This window comes from Anarhichas minor, unplaced genomic scaffold (assembly GCF_050575085.1).
Source record: "Anarhichas minor isolate MPS153535 unplaced genomic scaffold, ASM5057508v1 ptg000095l, whole genome shotgun sequence".
NCBI lineage: Eukaryota > Metazoa > Chordata > Actinopteri > Perciformes > Anarhichadidae > Anarhichas > Anarhichas minor.
The window spans coordinates 1361056-1386993 of NW_027466541.1; the positions used below are offsets into that span (position 1 = coordinate 1361056).

The 25938-nt window shown below is 42.6% G+C and overlaps 1 protein-coding gene across 2 annotated transcripts; it reads left to right on the forward strand.

Annotated features, from left to right (window-relative positions):
- Positions 1-37: 37 nt before the first annotated feature.
- LOC142939218 (regulator of G-protein signaling 3-like) lies at positions 38-25328 on the forward strand. Of its 2 annotated transcripts, none has more exons than XM_076082459.1 (17): positions 38-334; positions 5350-5431; positions 6130-6235; positions 6569-6668; positions 6744-7010; positions 8046-8085; positions 8917-9167; positions 10681-10764; positions 17510-17621; positions 18706-18845; positions 19051-19504; positions 19582-19826; positions 21184-21230; positions 21323-21421; positions 24205-24266; positions 24409-24575; positions 24649-25328. In XM_076082459.1, exons 1-17 carry the CDS (start codon positions 38-40, stop codon positions 24880-24882), a joined length of 2787 nt encoding a protein of 928 aa, XP_075938574.1. In that variant the 3' UTR covers positions 24883-25328. The 2 variants fall into 2 exon arrangements, with proteins under 2 accessions (XP_075938574.1, XP_075938575.1); XM_076082460.1 differs by lacking the exon at positions 38-334 and adding an exon at positions 2363-2895.
- Positions 25329-25938: the final 610 nt, after the last annotated feature.

Here is a 25938-nt window from a genome sequence, read left to right on the forward strand (position 1 = left end):
GTCTCTCCTGGTCTGTTCTGGTCTGAGAAGAGGCGGGATGTTCTGGAAGAACACGGCCTGGTCGTGGGACGATGCAGCAGATAATGATGATGGTGGTTATTTGCTTGCAGCAGACCTCCGGAGGGCTCCGTACTCCACTTCAGATACTGACCTGAACCACATCCCCACCACTAAAACCACAACGGCCGCCACAACCAACCTGAACCACATCACCACCACTGGACTCAAAGTACTGACGAACCACAGTCTGGACCCCACCAACCCCACCTACAGCAGCTACGTCTCCACGCTGTGTGTCGACATCAACCGGCGTCAGGCGACCCAGCAACTACCGGTGAGTCCTCCTCCGCTGTCACACATACAGCGTTACAGACTTCAGCAACACAGGGGTCATTAAATAGACAAAGTCAAACTTGGTCTTGACTTGAGACTTGACCTGTCTTCATTTAGGACTTGACCTTGCATTTGCTGGTCTTGACTTGGAACTTGTTGATGTAGACTCTGGTCTTACCTTTGATATCTTGGGAGCTGCCTTTCTTTGTTTGAGATGTATCTTGCTTGACTTACCTGTGGCCCTGTGGTGTTTTGGAGGTTGGTGGAGAAGGTCTTGAAGCAGACTGATTGAGTGAGGTGTTGAATATGTCTGAGAACACTGAAGATGTATCTTTGAATCTATGCAGGTGTATCTTTGAATCTATGCAGGTGTATCTTTGAATCCATGCAGGTGTATCTTTGAATCCATGCAGGTGTGTCTTTGAATCCATGCAGGTGTATCCATGAATCCATGCAGGTGTATCTTTGAATCCATGCAGGTGTATCCTTGAATCCATGCAGGTGTATCTTTGAATCCATGCAGGTGTATCTATGAACCCATGCAGGTGTATCTATGAACCCATGCAGTTGTATCTATGAACCCATGCAGGTGTATCTATGAATCCATGCAGGTGTATCCATGAATCCATGCAGGTGTATCTTTGAATCTATGCAGGTGTATCCATGAATCCATGCAGGTGTATCTTTGAATCTATGCAGGTGTATCTATGAATCCATGCAGGTATATCCATGAATCCATGCAGGTGTATCTATGAATCTATGCAGGTGTTAATGCATTTTGTAGCATCTCTACTTAGCCAAGCTGCTAACTAGCCAAGATGTCATTGACCAATCAGATGATCACAAACAGACTGTGTGTGTTTGACTGTTTTTCTTTAAAGACTCAAAGATTCACATGTGATGAATTATAGAGTGAAGCTTCTTCTGCTCCCACACACATGTTTACTGCATAATAACACAGCACCTTATTCCCTAAGACCTGAACCCATCTGATCCTGAACTAAACCTAGACCTGATCCTGAACCCTCAAACAGTGAGGACCAGGATTAGATGTCCTCACTATTATGGTCTGAAGCTCACATCGGTCCTCACAAGAGCAACAACTCTCAGGAGGACGAGTGTGTGAACCAGCTTCACATGTCATGTATAATACATGATGCATTAGTTACCATAGCAACAGAGCTCCAACACACGTGTGCTGCTTCAGAATAAGAGCCTCAACATCATTTTGTTTTGAAAGGGGAAGCTAGAAAAGAGTATCAGGCGATAAAGAGATGTTTTAAGACAAAGAGTTTCATCAAATGTTCCAACAGCAAAGACTTCCTGTCTCACTGTCACGGGGTGTGGTGGTGGACTCGAATGCAGGACCAGAGGTAGTGAGAAACAGGTTTTAATGAGTATTGAACCAAAATAGGAATCATTACCAGAACACAGGGAGTCCAAGCACAAGACAAGAAATGAGGGGGGAAATCCGGCAGGACGAGGCAGAGCAGGAAGACTGGAAAACCGGGACCTGGACGAGCCAAACGGGCGGGTAGACATGACAATGGTCTGTCAGTGAGTGACTGAGAGGCAGGAGTTTATACTGTGACTGATAGAGGCAGGTGATGAGGAGGGAGTGCTTGATTAGTGACCAGAGGCAGGTGAGGGGAGGTGTGCTGATGATGAGGGAGGCAGACAAGTGCACTGAATGAGCTGATAGGTGAGGTGAGTGAGAAATAAAAAGACAGGAGAGAAGGGGCAGAGCTGTGACAGTCACAGTGAACCTGAGTCCACTTTTGTGGGTTCCAGTTCAAGTCATTGCAGGTCTGTGAGGGACTAGCTGAAGACCGTCAAAGTCCAGAGTTGAAAACAGTCGATCCTGAATGACAGCGTTCACACGGGGAGGGGGAGTGTGTGTGTGTATAGGTGTGTGTGTGTGTGTGTGGGGGGGAACCAACAGTCAGAAGAATAGCAGGAAACACACACTCACAAACAGAGTGTGTATCCGTCCGATAAGACTCACACTTCCTGAACTCTCTGCTCTCTAACATCCAGTAGACTGTTGAGTCTCTCACACACTGGTCCACCTAGACCACTAGACCAGCTGGACCTGGGACAGACCTTGTTCTGTAGATCTGGATTGGACTTGTTGTTTTTTTCCCCTGGTTTTGTGAAGTCTGGATTTGGATTAGTCCAGATTCTTTGTCTCTGAAGCCTGGAATAAATCTCTTTCTTATAATCTGGACCAGGGTCAGATCTATTTCTGGTTCTGTAAATTTGGACCTGGTTCAGACCTGACTGCTCTTGTAAAAGTTTGGGTTAGACCCGGATCTGGCTCTTTAAAACTGAGCTGGTTTCCATCTGGCTCTGGTTTTTGTTGAAAACTCTTTCTGTAAATCTGGACCTGGATTAGACCTGGATCTGTGTTTATTATTCTGGATCTGAATCAGACCGGATCGTCTGAGCCCTGGATCTGAAGATGGACGGGTGGACCTGCAGGATTTGAAATCAACGTGATCTGCTGTGATGCACACGATCCACAGTCTGTGTCGAGTCTGCATCGGACAGAATCTGCCTCAGGTCTGATTATTGATTCTGATTTAGGGACCAGTTCCCTTTTTTATTTGGACTCTGATGAAAGTTGAGTTCTGGATCAGAACTCTGTTCATTCTGTCTTCAAACTCTCTGGAGGAAATTAAGTGGGTTAGGGTTTGGGGGTTTGTGGGGTTGGGGGGGCGTTCAGCTTCGGATTACTTACTACAGAGTTTCCTTCAGGTTTTTCTGAGACTAGTGGATCCTAGACCCTCTAGGGGGGTCTGGGGTCATGAAGAAAATGTTAAGGTGAGCCACCAGGACTGTTGTCCTTTTAGGTGTGTTTTCAGATCCCAGTAGAGTCCAGTAGGACGCAGTAGAGTCCAGTAGGACCCACTAGAGTCCAGTACTGGTTTCAGGTTTCTGATACCAAGATGACATTAAATCGTCAGTTTTTTTAATGGAGTCGGTGTGACAGACATTCACCAACAAACACAAACATCACAGCAGGAAGTCTCTTCTGATTGGCTGCACAGTGTGATGTCACTACAGGCTGTTTGGAGGTTTTTGACAGGAAATGACAGAGTTGTTTGTGTGACAAGTCGATCAATAATTCAAACACATTAAAACTGCATGATGGTACTGAGAAACTGTGTGACTGTGTGTGTGTGTGTGTGTGTGTGTGTGTGTGTGTGTAAATGTGTGTGTTTGAACAGGCTACACAAACATTCAAAGACAAACTTGAACTCTTCAGTTCGGAGCGATGTGTTTAATCCGCCCTGAGATTTGTCTTCAGGCCTCCTCTCAGGCTGAAGCTTGTATTCAGCCATGAGCTGTAGAAGTGTAAGAAGTCACCGTGATGTCACCCGTTGGTTTGTGGAGGGCTGTTTTGAAGCCTCCAGTTCGGCATTTTGACCGAAGCCATCTTGTTTTCCTGAAACCAGAAGGAACACCAGAGGGGGTGGAGCTACGAACGACTGAACGCTGAATACGATAATTTTAGGGAGCAAAGTGTTTCGATCCTCTTTGATGAAGTGAAAACACGTCGTAAGACAAAACGCAGGGCAAATAAATACCCAATGTTCACTGCTGCCGTGGATGAACCAGGATCCTCCTCAACACTGGGCCCACTGAGCATGCTCAGTAGCGTTTCCTTTAGCCCCGCCTCCCAGCCTGTTTCTCATTAATACCTCATTAATTTAATACCTGATGATTAAAATAAGAGTTTGTACCTCAGAATAAATACATATAAAGAATGTTATTACATATAATGATTAAATAGTATCATTTTATGTTATTACATATAATGATTAAATGTTATTATATATAATGATTATGTTATTATATATAATGATATATGTTATTACATATAATGATATATGTTATTATATATAATGATTATGTTATTATATATGATTATATGTTATTACATATAATGATTATATGTTATTACATATAATGATTATATGTTATTACATATAATGATTATATGTTATTACATATAATGATTATATGTTATTACATATAATGATTATGTTATTACATATAATGATTATATGTTATTACATATAATGATTATGTTATTACATATAATGATTATATGTTATTACATATAATGACTATATGTTATTACATATAATGACTATATGTTATTACATATAATCATTATATGTTATTACATATAATCATTATATGTTATTACATATAATCATTATATGTTATTACATATAATCATTATATGTTATTACATATAATCATTATATGTTATTACATACATCACTGTGTTTAAATATCAGACGTCTCTGAGGGCATGTGAACCAAACTGAACCTTTAGAGAAACACAAACACTGAGAGTCTGAGTCCTCTTTAAAGACCTCCTCCCTGGTGTGTCTACTCAGACCCTGCAGGAGGTTTAATATCAGCCTGTCAGTCTGAACTCAGGGACATTTAACTTCCTTTATGCAGAGAAAACTCTCAGGAGGGGTCATGGTAACAGACATACCTCCAGTCCGGATCTGCATGTGTCAACATGGCCGAATACATCAACAGTGTTCATCCTCTGGAGAGCAGGAAGAGCAGCAGTCACTAACATCGACAGTGTTCATCCTCTGGAGAGCAGGAAGAGCAGCAGTCACTAACATCGACAGTGTTCATCCTCTGGAGAGCAGGAACTTCATTCATCCTCTAGAGGGCAGGAAGAGCAGGAACTTATTTTATCTTCTGGGGAGCAGGAGGAGCATGAATATGTAACTTGTAACAGATAATCTCAACAGTAATAAAGTGTCACATCAGTTTCACAGTTCTGGTTTATCGTTTTCAGGATGTATCGGCAGCCACAGAATCAATATATGTATATGTATGTACAACTAGATGGATGTGTACATGTATATCTATGTAAAGATACGTGTATAAGTACAAGTATGTATGTAAAACTACATGGACGTGTATAAGTACATGTATCCTATAGATCCAGCTGAACTGAACTCTCTTTGTTGTTTCCAGGTGAACGTTGTTCGGGGAAAAGATGGTTTTGGATTCACGATCTTCTCAGATTGTCCAGTTAAAGTCCAAGCTGTCGACCCCGGTGAGAAAACCCACTATTTAAATATTATAAACAATGCAAACATGATCACTATTATACACATAAACATTATAAACATGAACATTATAAACACTATAAACATAAACATTATGAACATTATAAACATGAACACTATAAAATGGACATTATAAACATGAACACTGTAAACATGAACATTATAAACATGAACACTATAAACATAAACACTATAAACATGAACATTATAAACACTATCAACATGAACACTATAAACACTATAAACATGAACATTATAAACATTATAAATACTATAAACATAAACACTATAAACATGAACATTATAAACACTATCAACATAAACACTATAAACATGAACATTATAAACACTATAAACACTATAAACATTATAAACACTATAAACATTATAAACATTATGAACACTATAAACATTATGAACACTATAAACATTATAAACACTATAAACATAAACACTTTAAACATAAACATAAATCAGAAAGCAGTCAAACAATAATATAAATTGATAAACAGCTCACCTCCCTGAGTCCTAGACATAAGTTATGTAGACTAAAGCTCATGAACTTCTCCGCCACCTGATTGGACAAGGACTCACTAGCTGGGCTGTGATTGGTCCAAACTGTAGAACAAACCACCTTCAGTTGAGATCTGTAGCAGTGAGTTTACGAGGCTTTATTTGTTTGTAGGAGGTCCGGCTCACCGGTCTGGTCTCCGTCATGGAGACTCGGTCCTGCAGCTGAACGGACTTCCTGTGGAAACCTGGAAGTGCGTCGACCTCGCCAACACCATCAGGTAGCCCCGCCCCCTCAGAGTCTGACCTACTACCTGTTATCTGTTAGTGTTTACTCTGTTTAATTAGAACTTCATATGGAAAATAAATCCACCTTTTGGGTCTCAGCAGTCCTCCGTACTGTCTGAAGGCAGACGAGTCTAGTCTCAGGATTAAACAGCTTCACAAAGTTTGCATTTAAAACCAATACAAAAAATAAAATAACTCGATTTTTTTCGAGACTTACACCCATTAATTTTGGATTGAAAACACAAGTTTGATGAATGTATTTAGATTTTATTGTTGACTTTAATATTTTTCACATCAACAATAATAACCTGTCAGTCTGTATTCAGGAGCTGCTCGTCTCAGATCGTGTTGGTGGTCTGGAGAGGTGGTTTACCTGAGCTCAGGTCAGGATGTGAAGCTTTGCTCCGCCCACCAACACATAACCAGGTGAGTCTCTATAAATAAACAGTCCGACACCTGCTGGTCACAACAGGAACTGACCGTCTCCTCGTCGTTTCCTAGACAACAGGCAGGAAGCTCCTGCCTCACCCCGCCCACAGTAAACATGGCCGCAGATGGGGTCAAGGGTCAGGGGTCCGGTCTAGTTGGGGGGCTCTGGGCTCTCTGTGGAGGGACAGGAAGGAGGATCATGAGGAGGAGGAGGAGCAGGAGGAAGATCAGGAGGTGACCGAGTACTCATCTCGCGCCACCACACTCAAGGGCACCCGCGTGACATCATCAGACGGAGACAATTACATCATCCTGTCACCTGTCAATCCAGGAGGACAGGTGAGTCTGAGGAGGCGGGGCCTCTCAAAATGTGTCTTCTCATCGAAGGTAGAACAACCTTCGGATCCATCTGAGCCTGACTTAATATCTCACTAGAACAGGGGTCGGCAACCCGCGGCTCTCTCAGCCCCTCTGTTGCGGCTCCCTGAGTCTTTGACAAAAAACATTAAAATAAATAACTTTTTTTTTTTTTTTGCACAGTGGACTGAAGGCCTGCATAGTTCTGTGTTTAGTGCTGTGTCCTCAATGTAGCCCTACACATGCCACTGTATTTTTTTTCTCCTCTTCATAAAAGTTAAAATAGCAATAAAATGTCAATAATTGTCTTTATCCTTGTTCTATTATTTCATAAATACAACAAACTATAGTTTTTGTATATATAATATAACTATATATAAAACGTATATAAGCTGTGATATCGAATAGCTTTTGCGGCTCCAGACAAATTTTATTTGGTGGAAAATAGAGCAAAATGGCTCTTTGGACAGTAAAGGTTGCTGACCCCTGCACTAGAACCTTTCATCTGACTCCAAAAAACACCTAGAACATTTCGAACCATAACATTACTGATAGTGTTTCTCCTGAACCCAACATAGAACCTTTAACATTCAAACATGGTGCAGAACCTTTAATCAGACCCAAACAACACCTAGAACATTTCATGAGAACCATAAAATTACTGATGGTGTTTCTCCTGAACCCAACATAGAACCTTTAACATTCAAACATGGTGCAGAACCTTTAATCAGACCCAAACAACACCTAGAACATTTCATGAGAACCATAAAATTACTGATGGTGTTTCTCCTGAACCCAACATAGAACCTTTAACATTCAAACATGATGCAGAACCTTTAATCTGGCTAATAATCTTTCCCCTCCACTAGAACAGAACTGATAACCTTTCTCCCCACCAAGAACCCTGAAGCTTACGTAGAACTTTCCAAGCAGACACGATCAGTCCGATAGAACGTCGTCATCATGATGTTTGTTCTTTCACAGTAATCCTAATAATGTTCCGTCTCTGTGTTTTAGCTGCTGCAGCCGGTTTATCATGACAGTAATGGAACTCTCGGTAACACCACTCTGACTATTGATCATTCATGAATATATTGAATATATTACCTGTGTATTGATGATATATAAACATGGAACAAAACGTTCGGAAATTAGTGTTTGGTAGATCATTTCTCTGTTGTAACAATGATTATTGGCAATAAATGTTATACCGTTGGAAAGCCTGTTTATTTACCTTTCAAACGGTGCCCCATTCATAAGGAACATGCATTTGTGGGATGTGCAGCACAGCTGAGTATGTGGGTTGCGCCCATGAAAACTTTGCCAAATCTTCTCTGCCAATGCCAAACAGCTTATTTGCTTATTTGCTATTGACTCTTGTTTGGTGTTGTTTGGTGGATTGAAGTCTATCAGTAACAAGGAAGAAACAAGACATATTGGCAATTTCACAATTTATTCATTTAACAAACAGGAGCCTCAGTAGCGTGTGGAAGAACCATACACAGCCACAGCGTTCTCCCCGTCTTCTCCACACTTTGACCCTACGATCCAACTTCCTTAGGCAGAATCTGGACTCATCGCTGAACATAACGTTCCTCCACATGTTCAGGTTCCAGTGCAGGTGTTGCCGACACCAGCGCAAACGGGCCTGACGGTCAATAGCAACAGCAGAATAATCTGTTTGGCATTGGCAGAGAAGATTTGGCAAATTTTTCAAAGGCGCAACCCACATATGCACCGTTTGAAAGGTAAATAAACAGGCTTTCCAACGGTATAAAATGTATTGCCAAGAAGCATTGTTACAACAGAGAAATAATCTACCAAACACTAATTTCCGAACCTTTTATTCGATGTTTATTACTGCTGTTATTTTGTTGTTGATCACCAGGGCGTCTGTACCAGACTCACCCCAGCAGAGGTCAGAACCTCCTCCACGACCCTCCACACGGATCGTCGCGGCGACTTATCGGTGGCTACACCTCCACCCTGCCCCCGCCCCCCTCCTCTTCATCAGCCCCGCCCAGTAACTACGGCAACTACCAGAACTGCACCATCGTCCAATCACATCTGCCCTGCCCTGCCTACGGAACCTACGTTACCCTGGAACCCAAAACCCTCATCTTCCCCATCTTTGTCCAGGTAAGAACCTAAAATCTAATCAGGTTCTATGTATTAGAACCTTCTTATATACGGTTGTATTAGACCAGTTTTATATATCAGACTCTTCTTATATACATTTGTTACGTTCCCCGTTCTGGCATCTAAGGGATGCGGGGAGTAACGGTGTTATTTTCCCGGGGAAAGAGACTGAGCAATTGATGACGGTTTAACGAAAAAGTGTTTATTATGATAAGGCTAGCTGCTTGCACGGCAGCAACAGATAACTACTTTCTGGTAACAGAAAGCAACAGTATACAAACACCACAGCCCACACGCCTGGTACAAAGGTGCCGATGGTCCACCGAAACACACACGCAGCTCCACTGCTACGCGTTACCCAAAGGGTGTCTGCTCTCACACGCACAGCCTCACTACTGTCTGCCCAAGAGAGAGAGAGAGAGCCCGTCCTGCCAGAGATCCTCTCCTTTTAGCCACCAGCCACAGCTAATCGCGATTCAACGCAGCCGCGTCCAATCAGTCGCTGCAGCTGGCATCCGGGACAGAGGGTGGCACCCGAGAAGACTGAGGAAACAGAGGGAGAGCACAAACACAAACACGGCACGTAACAACATTACATTACAGTCATTTAGCGGACGCTTTTATCCAAAGCGACTTACAATTCAAATTCTACCACATTCATAGGCGCAACTTTTGGGGTTAAGTGTCTTGCTCAAGGACACATCGACTAGCCGGGGATGGAGCCTCTGATTGAAGGACGGCCCTGCTCTCCACTTAACCACACTCGCCCTTACATTAGACCCGTCTTCTATATGATTCTATGTATTAGAACCTTCTTATATACAGTTCTATGCATTAGTGTGGTGGAAAAAAACTATTCAATAGTACCGAGTGAGTCCTATAATACTGAATACTGAAACAAGAAACATGGAGGAAAGAAGTTTGTCTTTAAAGTATTTATTCTCTGGCCAGAGAAGGCTTCACCGTCATACAGACTGCAGGTCAGTCTGCAGAGGATGAGCCAAGAGTTCAGTTTGTCTCCTGCTCTTAACCATCTCAGCACACAGTAGGGGGAACATCAGGTATTTACAGTATAACAATTGATCAGCGGTTTCAAGCTCCCCATTGACCCCTCCAGTCACCCCTTCCTCTTCTGAGCCTCGTCACACAAAGATCTTTCTTTATTACTCTTGCCTATCTCTGAGAATCCTCACGCCTCAACATTCTCTGGTTAAACTGCAACCCCCATTTGGTTACTTCCCCTTATCAAAGATAACCCATATGGTCCTGTTACCACTCTCCTGTACGGTTCTATGTATTAGACCCATCTTATATATGGTTCTATGTATTAGACCAGTCTTATATACGGTTCTATGTATTAGACCCTTCTTACATACAGTTCTATGTATTCGATCCGTCTTATATAAAGTTATATGTATTAGACCGTTCTTGTATAAGGTTCTATGTATTAGACTGCTGGTCCTGAGTCTTTCTTTTGTTGTGAGGTTGGGTTCTTGATGTGTTCTGTTTTCAGCCCCTAGACCTCTGCAGCCCAGACAGAACATTGCTGATGTCAGAGGAAATGGTTCTACACCAAGCCCACCTCTTGCCTGCAAAGGTAACTGTACTACAAGTATTCCAGTACTACTACTACCAACGAACTACAAGCACACAGGTACTGTAACTGTTCCAGTACTATTGCCAAAGAACTACAAGTACTCAGGTCCTGCAAGTGTTCCAATACTACTGCCAAAGAACTACAAGTACACAGGTCCTGCAAGTATTCCAGTACTACTGCCAAAGAACTACAAGTACTCAGGTACTGCAAGTGTTCCAGTACTACTGACAAATAACTACAAGTACTCAGGTACTGCAAGTGTTCCAGTACTACTGCCAAAGAACTACAAGTACTCAGGTACTGCAAGTGTTCCAGTACTACTGACAAAGAACTACAAGTACTCAGATACTGCAAGTGTTCCAGTACTACTGACAAAGAACTACAAGTACACAGCTACTGTAAGTGTTCCAGTACTACTGACAAAGAACTACAAGTACACAGTTACTGTAAGTGTTCCAGTACTACTGCCAAAGAACTACAAGTACTCAGGTACTGCAAGTGTTCCAGTACTACTGACAAATAACTACAAGTACTCAGGTACTGCAAGTGTTCCAGTACTACTGCCAAAGAACTACAAGTACTCAGGTACTGCAAGTGTTCCAGTACTACTGACAAAGAACTACAAGTACACAGCTACTGTAAGTGTTCCAGTACTACTGACAAAGAACTACAAGTACACAGTTACTGTAAGTGTTCCAGTACTACTGCCAAAGAACTACAAGTACTCAGGTACTGCAAGTGTTCCAGTACTACTGCCAAAGAACTACAAGTACACAGGTACCGCAAGTGTTCCAGTACTACTGCCAAAGAACTACAAGTACTCAGGTACCGCAAGTGTTCCAGTACTACTGCCGAAGAACTACAAGTACTCAGGTACCGCAAGTGTTCCAGTACTACTGCCGAAGAACTACAAATACAAAGATACTGTAAGTGTTCCAGTACTACTGCCGAAGAACTACAAGTACACAGGTGCTGCAAGTATTCCAGTACTACTGCCAAAGAACTACAAGTACTCAGGTACCGCAAGTGTTCCAGTACTACTGACAAAGAACGACAAGTACACAGGTACTGTAAGTGTTCCAGTACTACTGCCAAAGAACTACAAGTACTCAGGTACTGCAAGTGTTCCAGTACTACTGACAAAGAACTGCAAGTACACAGGTACTGTAAGTGTTCCAGTACTACTGACAAAGAACTACAAGTACTCAGGTACCGCAAGTGTTCCAGTACTACTGCCAAAGAACTACAAGTACTCAGGTACCGCAAGTGTTCCAGTACTACTGCCGAAGAACTACAAGTACTCAGGTACCGTAAGTGTTCCAGTACTACTGACAAAGAACTACAAGTACTCAGGTACTGCAAGTATTCCAGTACTACTGCCAAAGAACTACAAGTACTCAGGTACTGCAAATCAGAGCTGAAACGAGGAAACTAATCTACTACTTATATTTTATTTGATTCATCGTTTCAATAATTAGTATTAATAATAAAATACTGCTCTCAGAATAGTACTACTAGTATTACTGCATTAAAGACACAAAGTGATTATTGATCCGAAAGTCTGCAGACTGAACCTGATCCTGAAGGCCATGAAGACCTGAACCAGGATCAGTGTCACACACACACACTTACACCTACATACGCACACACAGACACACACACACACACACACCTACACACTAGAACATGATGTCACTGTCAGACATTTCTCAGGTTCACATGACTGTGAATATTTAAATATCAAACAAACATGCTGTGATGATGTCATGACAGCTATTAATGGTTTAATTGACAGTTACACTAAAACATGGAAGAGCAGCGCTCACTGCCATGGCTTGGTCAAGATAACTGGCAATTAATGAAAAAACGTGACTTTGCTCTCAAAAGGTCTCCAGTCACAAAGACTGATACTGATCATCTCATTTATACAGGCCTAAAAAACAAAGTTGTCACGAGCTACGCAAAGCCAAGATGAATTACTTCTCAAAACTTATCGAAGAAGCTGAGGGTAGTTTAACCAACTCTAACACCCATAAGTATCAGAGAATAAAGGAACTGAGAATAAACAACCAACCTATCTCTGATAATGCAACAATTGCAAATGAATTCAATGCTTTTTTTGTAGACTCAGTACAGGAACTCGCAAACAATTTTAAACCAGTAGAACCTTCCCCGAGACCTGGAAAACAGCCGTTATCAGTCCAATCTTTAAATCTGGTGAGCAAGACTTGACATGCAATTACAGACCCATCGCCATCCTCCCAGCTGTCTCCAAGATACTGGAAAGAATTGTAGCAGAGCAACTCATAATACATCTCGAGACAAATCAGTTACTGTATCAACAACAATGTGGATTCAGACCCAAACATTCTACTGAGACTGCAAACTGTCATGTAATTGAAAAAGTAACAGGTCTTTTGGATAAAGGTCATGCTGTGGGAGCAGTTTTATTTGACTTAAAAAAGGCTTTCGATACCGTTAACCACAGCGTCTTGATATCCAAACTTCCCAAATTTAAAATTTTCTGATCATGCCTCACAATAGTTTGACTCGTACCTCAGGGGAAGAGTACAATGTGTGAGAGTCAATGGGGAAAAGTCCACCATCCGTGCCAATAGCATGGGGATACCCCAGGGGTCAGTCCTAGGTCCTGTGCTATTTAGCAAGTACATCAACGACCTACCTGAGAGCTGTCCTGGGGTTGGCTGCCAGATGTATGCCGATGATAGTTATTTATACATCTGCCAGAACATCTAGCAAGGCCGCTGACCAGCTTACTGAATCCTTACATTCTGTATCGCATGGCTTGAGTCCTCTCACTTAACACTGAATGTAAAAAAAAAAGTTTCAATTTGTTTTTCAATAACGACACGAAACGAAAATGCAAGATTTATGGTAGAAATAAAGAATGAGGTCATCAGTGAGGTTGACAATGTGAAGTACTTAGGAATCATCTTAGACTCTCATCTAAGATTTGATAAACAAGTGCGTAATATCAGCAAAAAAGTTAAATCAAATCTCAACTGCTTCAGATTCATCAGAAAATATCTGCCATTCAGTAGAACCCAGCTCTACATGCACGCCATGATATTCTCACACCTATCATACTGCATCACTACCTGGTCACAAGCCTCACAATCAACCATACAACCCATCATATCACTGTAACCAGACATTAAACACAATCAACTATACAACCCATCATATCACTGTAACCACACATTAAACACAATCAACCATACAACCCATCATATCACTGTAACCAGACATTAAACACAATCAACTATACAACCCATCATATCACTGTAACCAGACATTAAACACAATCAACTATACAACCCATCATATCACTGGATAACCAGACAATAAAAATTATGGACAAAAACCAATGAGGTGGCACCATTGTCACATCTTAGAAAAACACTATGTTCAGCTTTGAAAGCTTCATAAGCTATTCCAACCTAAAGCTTATGTTTAAATGCCTACATGGTGACGCTCCTTCACTGCTTCATGACTTCGTTACAAGACACCAGCAGAGTGAACACACGGGCCTCAGGAAACGGGAACTGTCGCATTGCATTAAAGGAGCAAAACTATGGAACGGTCTACCAACTGAGTTGAAAATGCAACACAACTTTAATGTTTTTAATAGAGGTATTAAATCATGCCTAAAAGAGAAACAACATTGTTCTCACACCTAACACCCTGTAAACACACTTGCACTTTGTGTATGTATCTGTGTGTGTATCTGTGTTTTCTTTCTTTTTTTTCTATTTTAACTTTGTTGTGGACAGGTGTTGTAAATTAGCATTTCGCTACATACTGTAGCATGAGCGGGTCCTGCCCCGTTTCTAGGCGGGGAAGTAGTTCGCACCTAACACGTTTTCACACAAGATTCACATACAACAATTTCAATTCAATGAAACAGTTACAGTGGCTACAATAACTCATTCTAGCATTCCTCTCTGTCAGCCTTCACTGATTTTGTAATGAGGTATTCTTCAGTCAGCTCTCTGACATTCCTACTTTTATGGGGGGTCTATCTTTCCTTTTTATGCTATCCTCTGATAGCAAAAGGGTCTTCTGTCCTCCTAAGTGGCTAAGACAGAAAAAGGGTCTTATTTTGGGTAATGTTGGGAGTAGAACCTCTCTGAACTGTGGAAGACCGCACGTCTCTCGCTGCTGCGTGCCAAAAAGTCAGCTGGATCCGGTTTACAATCAAAAAGTATTTAATAATTGCAGAGGCTAAACAGTTGCAATCTGAATTAAAATATTGATAGAAATATGTTTCATGAAACAGAGACCACATACACGCATCCCACTCACAGGTCTGGCCCCTCCAGGTACTGAAAAACAAGAGCGGATGTGGTCTGAGGAATGCTCCCTAAAACATTGTCTTTTATATCCCGACAGTCGGAAAGTGTCCGAAACTGTCCTAAAACGTCTGAATGATCCTCCGTGTCAATCAGTGATTGGCTCCATTTGAATTCTGCTCCTTCCCTGGATCGATCCTGTGGCAAAACATCCTGAGCTCCTCCTCCTCTCTGTGACCTGCTGGTCAGTTGTCCGTCCCTCTGTCCTCTGCTGCATCTCTGTAAAGCCTCACTCAAAATGATTCCTTTCTGACCCTCAAAACTATTCATACAGTGTTTTAATACCTTTAGTGACTATACTTCTATGGTTTAATCACTCCTGTAAAATTTGCCTAAAACGCCTATCCAAAGCGTACCCAAAGTAAACTGACAGCTCTTATTGAACCATTGGGAGTACATGTATGGTTTTAGTCTCTATTGAACGGTAACACTCTGAAGTTTCTTCACAAACAGTCAGAATCACTGTAAGTGCTACTAGCATTGAGCTATGGACTTTACCACACACTGAAAAAGAAGGATTTTATTTCCGCATGGATTTGTTTTGACCAACAGATGGCAGCAGTTATCTATGGCTGGGACTTATGACCCGGAAAACACAGTCCTACGACAGGATGGGGTCATGGTACCTGGTAGAAGTTAGAATTTGATAACAATACAACAGAAAATTAATATTTTACACTTGGTTTACTAAGAGTGCGGCCGTAAAAATGCATTTGGAGGCTCGTGTCAAAATGCATATACTACACTTCAAAATGCATATACTACTATAAACTACATGTCCGAAATTCAAACTATAGTTTATTTATGTCAATGTATGGTTAACTATAAGATATTTAACCATTGTCAACTTTCACAGATTCTTAAAAATTCTCATGAACCAGACTTTGCTCTTGATAATCGGTCTCAGGTACCTGAGTCACGGTTCACAATTTCAGTTTTGAAAACTTTCCCAGGATTCAATCTGATAAATCTGCATATCCTTGTCTTCGTAATTTCATTGGCTATATGGAGCCTGAGTTTGAACAGGATCTGTTTCCAATTGGCTCGAGCTTTACCCAAAGAAGAAAGGCGGGCATTGTCTTTCAAAGCGGACTCTCGTTGGCTGTTCCAGAATGTGACCGGGCTATAGAGGCTCCTATTGGGTCAAATGAGGTGTCAATCTAACCGGCGGAATGCAGCCTCCATTTTGCGATGAAAATCTCTGCTCTGTTGACATGACAAGTGAAATAATCACCGAATTATGATCGCGAGTTATCATATCTGCTGGCTAATTTGAAATGATGTAACAGCCCCCCGTGGGTCTTTATGGACCTACTAATGTGTTTTGGACTAAATCTTTTACTGGATTCGACCGAGTGGACCCTTAGCGATCAAACAAGACCGTTTTTGCTGGACGAGCAAGCACAAGGGGGACGTTATGAATCATAATCGGTGAGTCACGGCGATATTTTATCAGCTATTTTTGGAGTGCTTGTTTGACAGAGACGTTAATGGACCTGCTGTTATTGTATCTTGAAATGGTTTGCATAAATCGAATTACAAGAACCGTAGCTTTCTAATGAGATATCACATTAATACTCATCGTTACAGAGCAGTTGTGTACATAACACAAATCTACACTTAACATAGATTCAATGAGTAAAATACTGTAACATATAATATTCTCTATAAGTAAGAATATTGTAAACATATAACACATTCCATAAGTAAACATATTTTGACATTCTTATTATTGTGACACTTCTACTCACCACTTGGGGTGTTATTAAATCCTACTAATAATGTTTTTAATACTGAAATCCTTCACAGTAACTAAAGGGTTTTCTTTTGGCCATCTCTGAGGGGGTAAGAAGTCTATCCCATTCTCTAGTTGGGGGAGAAGCCCCAATCTCACTGTTTTCTGCTGCTTTCTATGCTGCTCTAAGGCTGGCACCTCCTTCATTTCATGTGTCACTCACACATGAGTCCTCCTCTCTCTAGAGCTGACACAGAATGTAACTGGTTTGATCCTGCTAGAACCAGAAGCACTGTAAGGCTCAAGTGACTATTTTAAACAAAGTGTCTAACTTTAAACAGTTTATATGTTAAATCACAGCAATCATAAAATAAAACAATTCACATTATGATGGTTATAAAAAGTGTAAACAAGCTATATGTTATGCTGGTTATACTTTGAAATCAAAAGGGTTGCAGGTTATAATAGCTATACTTTATGCTTTCATACTTTTCTACGATCTTTCTACAAAACACTTAACACAGTGCATCTGGGCTTTGTGCGTAAATGTATGTTACAATTCTATTGCTACTGTGTGAAACATATCAAATAAAATAAACATTGTGTGTGTGTGTGTGTGTGTGTGTGTGTGTGTCAGGTGACAGTGTTGATCTACAGTGACCTCATGCTGTTCACCAGAGAGGACGAAGCCGGACGCTGCAATGTCCTACAGAGTCCACTGTACCTGAACACACTGCAGCTCAGAGAGGGTACACACATATATTACATTACATTACAGTCATTGAGCTTGACGCTCAATGACGCTTTTATCCAAACAAACTTACAATAAGTGTATTCAACATATTCAAGAGAACTACGAGTCACCAGAAGTCAGAAGTGCATCTCCTTTAAACAAGCATCTTAGAGTATAAACCAGAGCCAATGTACAGAAACAGACAAGTATGAATACAGTAAGTGGTGAGTGGAAGGCTCAGGGTACTTCTTGAAGAGGTGAGTCTTCAGCCTGATGAAAGATGGGCAGCGACTCTGCTGTCCTGACGTCAGTGGGGAGTTCATTCTACCACTATGGGGCCAGGACAGGAAACAGCCGCGACCGGGTCGATCGGCCGCAGGGACCTCTGAGTGACGGGGCAACCAATCGCCCCAAGGCAGCAGAGCGAAGAGGTCGGGCGGGGGTGTAAGGCTTGACCGTGGCCTGGAGATAGGAAGGAGCTGTTCCTGTCACTGCCCTGTAGGCTAGCACCAGAGTGAAGTTGTGTGGGAGAACTTGGGGCGATTGAACACCACGTGTTCAGAGGGGAGGGAGAGCTGGAGAGGGGGGGCTGAGAGAAACAGATTACTGACCCGCAAGTACACGCTCTAGAAGTCTTTGCTTGACAAAGTTTGGCTTGAAAAAGTCGCCCTGTTGCCTTCGTTTGCCCGACGCTTGGAAGCTGATGCTTCCAACCACCAGCAGTGGTTAAGGACAGCTGTCTACTGATTGCTCATTGTCTGCCAGGAGTGCAAGCCACGCCCCTGCCACTTAACGGCGCAATTGACTAGGTGAAACCAAAACACATCTACACACATCTACCACAGACAGAGACTGCAAAAGTATTAACACTGAAGCAGCCTAGGTACAGCTAATAACAACATGTAAAGGCAAGAACAATATACTGAGTCTATTCTAGGTGAGTCAGGAGTTCAGTATCCCTCCAGAAGCCTATACGCACACACACACACACACACACACAGAGACAGCCTGCTACACATTCATGAGGAGGATATGTGAGCTATCTAACCATTGTGTGTGTATATGTGTGTATATGTGTGTGTGTGTGTGTGTGTGTGTAGTCCCTTCCCAGCCGCTCCACATCTTCCTCCAGACTCCTCGTCTTCTCTTCAGTCTTCAGACGTTCAGCATCGATCAGAGACTCAGAGTCAGTCTGTGTCTCCGTGACAACGTCCACCTACAGCTGGTCGCTAACCACCAGGTGAGACAGGAAGTGACACGCGACCAACAGGAAGTGACACGTGACTAGTACACATCACTTGTAAACCACATACACTCTAATGTAAATGCTAAACCCTCTTCCTGCTCCTCTCCCTCCCCCTCCTCTTCTCCCTCCTCTCCCTCCCCCTCCTCTTCCTCCTCCTCTCCCTCCCCCTCCTCCTCTTCTCCCTCCTCTTCCTCCTCAGCTCTCAGACCTCCCCTCAGATCTTGGCATCCTCTCTCTCGGTCAGTGTGACCTCCTCCCTTGCTCCTCCTCTGATCCTCCCCTCACCCACTCTTCTTCCTCCCTATGTGACGCCCCCAGCTCTGCCTTCTCCTCCTCCACTCCTCCCATCTTCTCCACTTTCTCCCCCTCACCTCCTTCTAGGACCTTCACCACCACCCATAAGCTCCTCCCCCAGCCTTCCTCCTCTTCCTCCCAGAGGAGTCCAGTGTGGAAGGAGAGAGGAGGAGCAGAGGAGGAGAGGAGGAAGAACAGGTGTGAGGAGGTGGAGGAGCGGCAGCAGGGGGAGGGGGAGAGCGCCTCGGAAACATCAGAGAATGTGGGAGGAGTCAGGGGGCGGGGCTTCAACAGGAAGGAGGAAGAAGAGGAGAGTGATGATGAAGAGGAGGAAGAAGAGTTAACCTTCAGACCTGCAGGTGAGTTCATCTGCTCCTGAAACAAATCCTGAAAGCAGTTGAAGTGTTGAAGAGTAACTCTTCTTCATGTCCTCTAGTTCTGCGTCGTTCTCATTCTGAGGGTTCTCTGCTGAAGGAACCTCGATCGCCTCACTTCCTGTCTGACAGCACTCACTTCCTGTCTGACATCACCATCCACAGACTAACCCGCCACGCGACCTCTGACCTCGACCCTGACACAGGCCACGCCCCCCGCCCCCCCTCTATCCACGCTCTGAGGAAACAGCTGACCAAAGAAGGGGGGTCACTGCACCACATGCTGGTGCTGCTCAACGGCACCAAGGTAGAGACCAGCAGAGACTACCATAGACCAGTAAACACTACCATAGACCAGTAAAGACTACCATATACCAGTAAAAAATACTGTAGACCAGCAAATACTACTGTAGACCAGAAAAGACTATATAGACCAGCAAAGACTGCTGTAGACCAGCAAAGACTACTATAGACTAGTAAAAACTACTATAGACCAGAAAAGACTACTGTAGACCAGTAAAGACTGCTGTAGACCAGCAAAGACTACTGTAGACCAGCAAAGACTACAATAGACCAGCAAAGGCTACCATAGACCAGTGAAAAATACTGTGGACCAGCAAAGACTACAATAGACCAGCATAGACTACAATAGACCAGCAAAGACTACTATAGACCAGCAAAGACTACTATAGACCAGCAAAGACTACTGTAGACCAGAAAAGACTACTGTAGACCAGTAAAGACTGCTGTAGACCAGAAAAGACTACTATAGACCAGCAATGACTACTATAGACCAGCAATGACTACTATAGACCAGAAAAGACTACTGCAGACAAGTAAAGACTGCTGTAGACCAGCAAAGACTACTATAGACCAGCAAAGACTACTGTAGACCAGTAAAGACTATTATAGACCAGCAAAGACTACTGTAGACCAATAAAGACTACTATAGACCAGCAAAGACTACTGTAGACAAGTAAAGACTGCTGTAGACCAGCAAAGACTACTATAGACCAGTAAAAACTACTATAGACCAGAAAAGGCTACTGTAGACCAGTAAAGACTGCTGTAGACTAGCAAAGACTACTATAGACCAGCAAAGACTACTGTAGACCAGTAAAGACTATTATAGACCAGCAAAGACTACTGTAGACCAGTAAAGACTACTGTAGACCAGCAAAGACTACTATAGACCAGCAAAGACTACTATAGACCAGTAAAAACTATTATAGACCAGTAAAGACTACTGTAGACCAGTAAAGACTGCTGTAGACCAGTAAAGACTACTATAGATCAGCAAAGACTACTCTAGACCAGCAAAGAATAGTAGAAAACAATAAAGACGGTTAGAGAACAGTAAAGACCAACAGAAGTATAGTGTGTAGAAAACATTTGAGAGCAAACCAGCAGAGACCAGTAGAGTGTGGAAGAGGGATTTAAAGTTGAGTAGGGTCTGGTAGAGTCCACCAAGGACCAGTAGAGCTCAGTAGAGTGTGATAGAAACAAGTAGAGTGTGGTAGAGTCCACCAGGGTTAGGTAAAGCTCAGTAGAGTCTTGTAGAGTCCACCAGGGATTGGTAAAGCTCAGTAGAGTCTGGTAGAGTCCACCATGGACCAGTAGATCTCAGTAGATTCTGACAGTCAGTTGTTGTTTTGTTTGTTCAGGATACAGAGTTCAGAAACCTTCAAATGACAAAGAAGACCAATAGTCTGTATGTACACACACACACACACACACACACACACATTCATACACACACAGTTTGTTTGTACTTCTTGTCTCTCTGACTCATCATCTCTTCAGTGCCGCTGACGTTCGGAGCCGCCTCCTGTTTCTACGGCGATGGAAAAACAGCACCTGTTCCCACAGTAACAGTTTGGAGAAAGCTCTGAGAAACAACAGGTAGGAACTGATGAGGACCCTCAGTGAGTCCTACTGGGTCTTGTTGGTCCTGTTTGGGTCATACTGGGTCTTATAGGTCCTGTTTGGGTCATACTGGGTCTTATAGGTCCTGTTTGAGTCATACTGGGTCTTATTGGTCCAGTTTGGGTCATACTGGGTCTTATTGGTCCTGTTTCGGTCATACTGGGTCCTACTGGTCCTGTTTGAGTCATACTGGGTCTTATAGGTCCTGTTTAAGTCCTACTGGGTCCTACTGGTCCTGTCTGGGTCATACTGGGTCTTATTGGTCCTGTTTGAGTCATACTGGGTCTTATTGGTCCAGTTTGGGTCATACTGGGTCTTATTGGTCCTGTTTCGGTCATACTGGGTCCTACTGGTCCTGTTTGAGTCATACTGGGTCTTATAGGTCCTGTTTAAGTCCTACTGGGTCCTACTGGTCCTGTCTGGGTCATACTGGGTCTTATTGGTCCTGTTTGGGTCATACTGGGTCTTATAGGTCCTGTTTGAGTCATACTGGTTCCAGTGGGTCTGAGGTACCTGTGTTGGGAACGTAAAGGAGCGTGTTTGAGTTATCAGCAAATATGAAAAACTAAATTATTGACATCAATAGAATTATTAATGTCAGTAAGATTATTAACAATTAAAATAATAACGGGGCACCACCCTGAGAACAGGGACCAATAACCAAACTATAAACTAAGTCTCATAATGTCAACAGTCAAAGTACTACACATTCAGAGTGAACAGTGAAGGTTTGAAGTTGAGCTATAATCACAATACACATGCACAGAGTAATCACAGACAGCTGCTCTTCAAAGTATAACAGAAGTTCTAATAATAATGATCATGTCAAATAATATCTAAACTAACAACTACTACTGTACAATTATGAGCACGCTATCTAACATCAACAAACATCTGTGGTGAGAGAGAGAGTTTGCGTATGTGTGTGTGTGTGTGGTTGTGTGTGGGGGGGAGAAGCGAGACACTACTCAGACAATGGCCACGTGGGACTACACGTTGAAGACAGATCGAACTATCAAAATGGAGGTGTAGTTTCACATGTGACCACGTCTCGCGACACCACAAAATGGCGAGAGACTCTAAAATGGCGTGAGACAATAGAGATTGCGTTATCTGCACGTGTCTGAGGTAGTTAGCTCAACCAGTATATACATGTAGCTTAACGCTATATGTGTGTGTGTTTGTAGAAGAAAAGAGAAAGCAAACAAAACAAAATATATCCTCCAAAACAAAGCAGATCCTCACCACCACGGTGACATCCGGAGACTGTTATTCCATCATACAGGAACCCGGCTGACGATCTTGGACTCGCCCAGTCGCAGTTCTGATCTTTGAACCGATAAAATAACAGTTACCGACCCCACTAGCGCTGAATGACCTATCTCAACACGGTGACCCGGCATCGCCCATAGGCCATCAGACCTCTGGAGCTTGTCCAGAAAGCTGCAGCTCGCCTGGTGTTCAATCGCCCCAAGTTCTCCCACACAACTTCCCTTCTCCGTTCTCTACACTGGCTCCCTGTAAGAGCTCACATCCAGTTTAAGACTCTGGTGCTAGCCTACAGGGCAGTGACAGGAACAGCTCCTTCCTATCTCCAGACCATGGTCAAGCCCTACACCCCCGCCTGACCACTTCACTCTGCTGCCTTGGGGCGATCGGTTGCCCCGTCGCTCAGAGGTCCCTGCGGCCGATCGACCCGGTCACGGCTGTTTTCTGTCCTGGCCCCACAGTGGTGGAATGAACTCCCCACTGACGTCAGGACAGCAGAGTCGCTGCCCACCTTTCATCAGGCTGAAAACTCACCTCTTCAAGAAGTACTACCCTGAGCCTTCCACTTAGCACTTTTTGTATTGTATTAGCACTTATTAGCATTTATTGCATTTGTATTAGTTTGTTTCTGCACTGTACTTTTGCTCTGGTTTATGCTCTATGATGCTTGTGTAAACAAGGAGTTGCACTTATGACTTCTGGTGACTAGTAGTTCTCTTGAATACCGATGTTGAATACAGATATTGTAAGTCGCTTTGGATAAAAGCATCTGCTAAATGACTGTAATGTAATGTAACAGTATGAATACACAGTATAACGGGACTCAGTCGTCCGCAAGCAAATACAACAACACGTTATAACAATACATTAACTTAAGCACAACAAACAAGGTAATAAACACACAATGACCTAACTCTGCCCAGACACCAAGCTAAACTTCTTAAGGTGAGATGACTTCTTAGTGGTCGACGTGGTCTTTCGAGTCCTTAGTTAAACTCGGCACCGGAGATTTAAGGGAATTTCTCCCTCATGATCGGAAAAAGAGTTTGTCCTTCTCTTTCTCTGAAGAATGTGTTTTCATTCTGCAGGCAAATTGTCCGCTTGTCTTTTTCAGAATCCGAAACAAAACGTATGTAAAATGACCGATGATTTTCTTTTAAAAGCAGCAGAGCTGTGTTTCGTGCTTCCCCGCTCCGATGCGAGTCAGACGGGAGAGCGGTGCGTTCAGGTGCACTCTGGTGTTTTATAGACACGGTGACATCCGGTCGTAGAACCGGAAGTCCGCTGCGCAGCTCCAAGCTGTTGACCAATGGGTAGCCGGTGCTGCGTTTGGGTGAAGATTTCACAACTAGCTGTGATTTTAGCTTTCTTGGAGCTTGATGTTATCTTTCAACTTAAATCAGGCTTTTGGCTGAACAAGCAGGCCCAAGTCTTTTCCTTTGTTCAAATAGGCACATGGTAAGGCCCAACACCTGTGTTTTGTTTTTCAGACCATCTACAGGTGAGGTGCTCAGGTGGGCGGCGAGTTTGGAGGCTCTGCTGACCAATCAGTGTAAGAAAGACGTCCTTTTGGGGTCCATGTTGAGTCTGTTGAACTTGTTGTAGACCACTTCCTGAAGGGGTCTCGAGTCCTGTGACCCGGTCTGGATGCACCCTGGTCTAACCCTTCTCCTTACTCTGTTCCCATTGGTCAGATGGTCTGGCAGTGTTCCGTCACTTCCTGAGGTCAGAGTTCAGCGAGGAGAACCTGGACTTCTGGTTGGCTGTGGAGAGATTCAAGAGGACACACCCCCTCAGCAAGATGGCCGCCAGAGCTGCGGAAATCTACGATGAGTTCATTTCTACCAACGCATCGAGACAGGTACCTGTCTATCTGTCTGTCCTCTGATTGGTCCTCTGATTGGTCATGTGACCCCGCTGCTCTCTGTCTCCAGGTCAACGTGGACTCTTCTGTCAGAGAATCGACCAATCAGAGCCTGCGTGTGGGCGTTAACCACACAACCTTCCAGCTGGCTCAGGATCAGATTCTGGGCCTGATGGAGAGCGACAGTTACCCACGATTCCTCAGGTCCCGCCTCTACACCCAGCTGGCCAATAAGGGGAGACAGACCACCACAGAGACGTCCAATCAGAGCGCAGCTGGGTCTCTACCTGTCAGCCAATCGTGAGTGAAGAGGAGACAGAGGCTGACCTTCATCTGATTGGCCATCGAGAGCTGGCCGATGAAAATAAACTTCAATTGCATTATGGGAAATGTAGAATCCAGTGTTTTTTACTGCTCAGATCTGGACCGTTTTGTTTTTAAGTACTTTATATTTTTAGTACGTTATACCTTTAATCAGACGGATGGAACCACTTTAGAATTCTTTGAATAATCAATTTATAAAAGCTAAACTTATCCAGCAGATTTAATCTCATTTGAGTTGTATTTGAACTTTTAATGTGAATCAGAATATTAAACAAATTCTGATATATATATATATATATATATATATATATATATAAGTGAAGTTGTAGACGTTTGTGTTATTAGAAGAGCAGATTTAAAGTTACTGTAACAGAAGATTAATAAAAACCTGTTGGATGAAGTTTTACAATAAATGATGACGTTGGACTTTCTGCTTCTTCTTTAGTTTTATTTTTAGACAACCAGCAGCTGGTTCATTGTTTTCTTTCATGTCAGATATGAAGTGTAATTTATCTTTAATCGAAACACAAAATATAGAAAACAACAGATTTTATGAATCAGCAACTAGTTTCAACCTTATCGGCCACTTTTTCAATATCTTTAAACTTCAACATCCAAAAACTCAGAATATTGTCAGTTATAAAGATAATAATGATAAATACATAAATACAATTAAAAATATGTATTCCAAGAGCTTAAAATGTTCTGTTGCATTCATAAAAGTCCAATAACACTCAAACAAAAACACGTTTTTGTCTTCTCATTTTTTTAACAACCAGTTAGTTGAACTGGTTTAATTAACTGGCTGAATCTTTGAGGTTTTATTAATTCATTTTTCAGACACACCTGTCATATTGTGTCCATCAACAAAGAGAGAAATTATTTAATGTTTGTCTCTAATAATACATTTTCAATTATAAAAATCCTGTATTTAATTCATGTTTCTTTTAATATCTGCCCGTAGTACATTTTAACATATCCTCCTGTTACTAAATACATGTATGCACAAAAAAATACCTTAATACTACTAAAAATA

What these genes read in the sequence shown, in the direction of transcription:
- LOC142939218 (XM_076082459.1), top strand. Translation starts at nt 38, where the DNA reads ATGTTCTGGAAGAACACGGCCTGGTCGTGGGACGATGCAGCAGATAAT. An exon ending in GACCTCGCCAACACCATCAG is followed by an intron (nt 6,236 to 6,568) that starts GTAGCCCCGCCC and finishes GTCTGTATTCAG; the next exon opens with GAGCTGCTCGTCTCAGATCG. An exon ending in CTGTCAATCCAGGAGGACAG is followed by an intron (nt 7,011 to 8,045) that starts GTGAGTCTGAGG and finishes TCTGTGTTTTAG; the next exon opens with CTGCTGCAGCCGGTTTATCA.